The sequence below is a fragment of the Labrus bergylta genome, chromosome 1, assembly GCF_963930695.1.
Source record: "Labrus bergylta chromosome 1, fLabBer1.1, whole genome shotgun sequence".
NCBI classification, from domain to species: Eukaryota; Metazoa; Chordata; class Actinopteri; order Labriformes; family Labridae; genus Labrus; species Labrus bergylta.
The window spans coordinates 33,033,196-33,038,857 of record NC_089195.1 but is presented as its reverse complement, the minus strand read 5'-3'; the positions used below and the strand labels follow the sequence as shown (position 1 = coordinate 33,038,857).

At 41.8% G+C, this 5,662-nt stretch overlaps 1 protein-coding gene across 1 annotated transcript; it reads left to right on the top strand.

Annotated features, from left to right (window-relative positions):
* The first annotated feature begins 387 nt into the window (after positions 1-387).
* On the top strand, positions 388-5,058 carry LOC136180346 (uncharacterized). The gene is made up of 4 exons (XM_065959478.1): positions 388-532; positions 654-738; positions 973-1,296; positions 3,776-5,058. Exons 2-4 carry the CDS (start codon positions 675-677, stop codon positions 4,111-4,113), a joined length of 726 nt encoding a protein of 241 aa, XP_065815550.1. The 5' UTR covers positions 388-532; positions 654-674; the 3' UTR covers positions 4,114-5,058.
* Positions 5,059-5,662: the final 604 nt, after the last annotated feature.

Here is a 5,662-nt window from a genome sequence, read left to right as displayed (position 1 = left end):
GTCGTCTCTGGGTCAGGTGAAACAAATAACCTCCGCTAGCTGTTTTTTTATTCAGTCATTTATCTCACTTGTCTCTGATATCTAATTAAAATGTGACTCATTAACAGAGAGACCTATGAGACAGATTTCTTCAGAAAATTATAGATTGAAGCACTCGCCCTGCGGCAACATCAAATGTTCATAATGACCTCATGGAACTGAAAGCTGTTGCAGAGCATGAAAGACATTCAGACAAGTCTCCACTTGTTGCAGCTTTGTTTGAATTCTGAATAGGCATCGACTTGCCTCCTCTCTCTCTCTCTCTCTCTCTCCCTCTTTCTCTCACGCACTCACACAACACACTTAGCACACACCCTCTGCTTGAAACCCCTTCAACAGTTCCTGTAATTTGTAAAATCATTAACTCTGCTTCATGTAGTCTAGGTCCAAAGCTGAAGGAGGATCATAAAGCACCTCAAGGGGTCAGAGACTACTCTGCAGGAGAGGAGCTGAGGAGAGGCGGCAACCCGTCACATACGAGTTACAATCCAATGTAAGACTTTTCAGACATATTTGTTTTAAATTAGGAAGCCTTCTGAGATCAAGGTTTCAATCCCACCATGGTAAAAAAAACTTTGAGAGCTGTTTTCATGTGGTGGCTCTCTGTGTTGCAGTGAAATGCGACAGAAGTGACCATGGGGTTCACAGCACTGCATTTGCTTCTCTGGCTCCTTGCTGCTTCCACTCCGACAGAACAAGGTACGGGGAGGAAACTGTTTGAAACTTGATTGTTCACAAAAATTGCTGCAGGGGTGAATCCGAATACGTCTGGGCAACGCAGGAAGAATATGGAGCAATCCTTCAACATTTCAAAGGAAGAGTCAGGAGTGATAAACAGTGTGATTGTGTTGACAATATTTCTAACTTTTACTCTTTTAAGATGCAAAGTAAACCATTTTTTTTTTTTTTTCATATCTGTGTCTTTGTCTGCAGAGATGTTGAGTCTATATGTGACTCCGAAGATTTCTGCAGCGTGTGGCAAGCAGGTTACTCTAGCCTGCGAGGTGTCCTCCTCTCAGCACGGGCTGTCAATCAAACACATGGAGTGGTATCAAAACAACACCTCTTATTGTTCTGTGAACAGTGAAGAAACGGTTTCTAAGAAGAACCACCAGAGCAACTTCAGCTGTGACTATCAACAAGGACGACTGTCCCTCATCTTCACAGAAGTGCAGCCGATGGAGAGCGGGACCTTCAGGTGTAAACTTCACTCCAACAAGGGCGCCAAGTTTGGAAGTACAACCTTGGAGTTACAAGGTCAGAGTCCATTTCCTGTTTTTACTTTGACAAAAACTAACATGTCTTTACAACACCTGTAAATCTGCTCTCATGAATAGGAGTGGCGCCCGGGGCATTGTTCTCCAATTTCTCACAGATGGACCGGGATGCTACTTCGCTAACTCGATGCTAAGAACATGACATTACTGGTGCCACCATTGGTACAGAAATATGTAAACAGAGTAAAGTAGTGGAGGTTATAGTGAAGGGATGATCAGGCGGATTCACAGAAATGCCATTTTGGCACCATCTGGTCCATTTCAGATATTTCAGGTATCAAAATAAAACTTGTTTAAATATTTTCCATGTAAACTGTGACTTTACCTTCCAGACCTTAATATGTTCAAATTGAAACAAAATGGTACATATACATAGTTTGAATCAAAATGGAAAAAGATGTATAAAACATGTTGTAACTAATATATGAGCTATAAAACAATGAGCAATTTGAAATATGTTACAATACTTTGAAAATGTAAAAGCATGTGAAGCAGAGAGGCGCTGCTTGTCAACAGGCTATTCAGGTAACCGCTTGGGGCCCTAGACCAGTAAGGGGCCCCCCAACGGCTGACAAACTTTAAACTACAGCAGTGGCTCAAAATGTGCAAATTTTGCAATGACAGGTAACCTCCCTAAGGGGGCCCCATATGATAGCACTCACTCTCAATGCCTTGCTGAACGTCGCATACATTATTGCTGTGAAAACCAAAACTCGTCAAAGAAGGAAAATGACGAGGAGTTATCTGTCTGGAAGTGAAAAAAGAAAGAGGAAAATAATAATTAACGCTGGCTGGAGGGGCCCCCGATGGGGAACCTGGCGCCGAACGCAGTGCCCTGTGGTTTTAGCATTTTCACACCAGCCTCCTGGCATCTCTTGCAGAACCTTCTTGATTGAGAACCATCGTCCCCATAGCAATTTGGCAAACTGCAGCATCCCAAAGGAGAGAACGTCCCTGAAGCTCTTCATTGTTAGAGGCTTTTTCTTGAAGGGGTCATTCTGTTTTTTTACAGAGTTTTAAACCCCATTCAGAGCATTAGATGGATCCACTGACCCCCCTGTTTAGTAGAACAAGAAAAGGTTAAGAAAGGCCATGTTTTCAATCCTAGCCTCTTTGACTCTCCCGCTTTACATTCTCAAAATGCCTCATGAACTGTGGAGCAAAAAACAATAACTTCTTCCATTTTACAAACAGAGGTTTGTCATTCCTGATCCAACACATATCTCCCCCGCTGTGTGTGTTTTATAAGGCAGGTTATTTAGGTTTGTTTTAGGAAAGCCAATACGTATTTTTTTCTGATTGCTCTGATTTGCCAGTTCCTCAAACAAAGAAGGGCTTCATAGAGGGTGCAGCCCTGATGGATTAGAGGGAATTGCACGAGATCCATTACTGAAGTGGAGCTCATACCTTGATGCTGAACATGTGCTGCCTTGTCCTCGTACCCACACTAAAAATTATGTTGGCTTTGGCTTCATGTCGTGTCTCATGCTGAGACATGTCTTAAATACCACCTTGCATAGTACTCCTTGCACCTGAAAGTACAACTTGCAGCCAATTTCCATGTATAAATGCTTGATCTTCAAAAGCCTGTCGTACTCTGCAGTTTGTTTGTTCGTTTTCCTCGTCCTCTGCTCGGTCGCTTAGGCGCACTGACTGTACAAAAGGATTCACAGCATAAGGAGCTGAAAAAGTGAAAAATGTGTTAGGGGAGACCATGAGGTCAGCTGGGGTCAAAGATGGGATATGTAGGGTTCTGCATGGGTATCCTACATGATGGGTTCAGATCTTTCATCCTCAGCCACCTGTCTTGTGCAGCGTAATGAACACTCGTAAGGTAATGATGAGAGAAATGCACTTTGAATTACAGTGTTTGTGTAGATGCACTAAGCTCCCATCGACCTCTTCTCCCTCCTGAAATCAGGGCAGTTATTTAAGAACACTGACTGTCTGAAATGTTTTGGACATGGTGTCTCATTTAAAGTTTACTTAAAGGAAGAATCTGTGATTTTTCACACTTAAATATAATATAAATCAAGTATATCCTCTGAAAATAACTCTGTGAGTCATGACTGTCTACAATGAGTGTAACACCCGAGTCCCACTGTCTGTGATGTTTTCAGAGTTTTCAGAGTCCTATCTTCACTTTGTTTACATCGCCCGGACGGCCGGCTGACTCCTCCCCTCGTGTATAAAAGTTGTTTAATTGAGGGACTAGAGAAAAGAAGAATAACATACTGTACTCACTGCTTAACTGTGTTTCTAGATCACGCTCATTTCAGGTAAATTTACATGCAGTGTGAAGATACCAGCATAATAAAGATCGCTAGCATTAGCATGCTAACACAACAATGCAGCGCGAGTTGTTTTGGTTTCATGCTGGTGCTCAAGGGCGACATCTGCTGGATCAAAAAAATAGCATATTCTTCCTTTAAAACCTTTTCTTCTGGTCTCTCCTTCAGATGGCTGTGGGCAGGTCAAGGGTCTGATAAAGGACGACTATCCCATATGCACCTTCACGCGAGTCTACCCAGACGGAGAGGTGCACTGGTTTCACGGCTCCAACCGTCTCCATGGTAAACACAAAACTAACGAAAATGTTGAAGACGGGGGTTGGCTGACTATCCAGAGCGACCTGGAGCGGAAGAGTTCTGGAGAGTCCTACAACTGTTCCTTGTGGAGCACCAAAACTGGGAGATACATCGCTTCCACTTTGGTTAAGAGTATATCACAGGGGACACCTATGAGGACATCCTGGTGTTTCACAATCTTACTTGTTTTCCTGCTGAAATTACTTTGAGTTAAATCACATCACAGAGAGTGATCAGGGTAAACAATAATCACTGATTTGGAAAAATGAGGAACAATAAGGTACCAAGTTTCTATTTACTTTTACTCCCAGTGAGCAGAATCCTCTTGCACAATCCAAATGTTTATTCTCCTCCTTTAAACTCTCGTCTGAGGTTGCAGCTCCATGTTTTCTGCAAACGCCTACAGACAGGAAATCCGTCCCCTCTTGCACAGAATGAAGACCTCAAGTGAAGCCTTTGTGTGTAAAAAAATCAAACAGCTGGAAACAGGAAGTGTCAGTCATGCAAAGACTGTGTGTGGTTTGTGTGTGGATGCTGCCCTCTGCTGAATGAGAGGTGGATGTTGTTGGGACTTATGTGTTTCAGGGACAGTGAGGCTGAACACATGGAGCGCACAAAAGAAGATTTACTTTATTGATCCCCGCAAGGGGAAATCTCAGTTTTTACACTCTGTAGTCATGCAACACAAACATACAAATGGGTACAGGTAACTTGATTTACCCTTTTTAAGCTCCAGTTCATTTTAAACGAGAGATCTGTTGTTCAGTAAACTGTTTTTATTTTGATGCTCTTTGTGGAATGTACCGTCTACAACAAGGTGTTTAGATTCTTCAGCAGAATATTGTTTTCTGCTTTTCATTCAAACGGGAAAAGCGATTTAATTCCATGTTTTATAGGTGTGGTTGTTTTGACCCCATGTAGATATGTAAATAGTTTTGTGGGACAGAGTCAGAGGTGTGTTTATTTTGTTTCTTTAAAGCTTCTGTGGGTTTTTTAAAGTTTTCTCCTCTTTGATTCTCCTCCTCAGAATTCTTGTATATTGTGCTTTTCTTGAATTTGAATTTTTTTTACGACACTGTATATAGATATAAGATTAAAAAGTAATCTACTGACGTTGTAATATATTCATTCTTAATAAATGTGAGATGTGTTCAGCGTCTCGTCTGTTTCTGTTTCCCTCAGAGTGTTTTGAATGAGAGATTTCATCCACTGTTTGTTGGTGGTTTACATTTTATATACACTTAACTTTTTCAAAGCGTTTTTTTTAATTCACTCATTCCCACTGTTCCTCTACTTTTCTTTTCAGTGCTGTAAGATCCATGTGTTTGCAGACAGCAGCATCGGTCTCATGCCCTTATATGGGCATTTAAGATAATTAGGAAAAAACTTGCATGAGCTCCCAGTTCAGGAGAACTTGGCCTTCACAGGTGTCAACGATTCAGCAGTTTAATGCTGCCTTCAGGAGTTCTGCAGATAATCCAACTTTCCAAGTTGGGAAGTCGTTCTTCCAACTTCAGTGTGGAAAGTCTGAATGTTGTAACAACAACAACAAAGGCCGGCGTTCATGTGCATTTTCCAACTCGATGTTGAAACGGTTCCGTGACAAAGCTTCACAGTGAGTTGCATTTAGATATTAACTTTTTTGGGGGGGCTGGAAACACTAGGTACCCTGAAAGGAGCTTTAATTTGAAAATCTGACTCGGAGTCCGGGTTGTAAGAAAAGAGATGCAGATTATTTCTCCTGTTTTATACACCTCC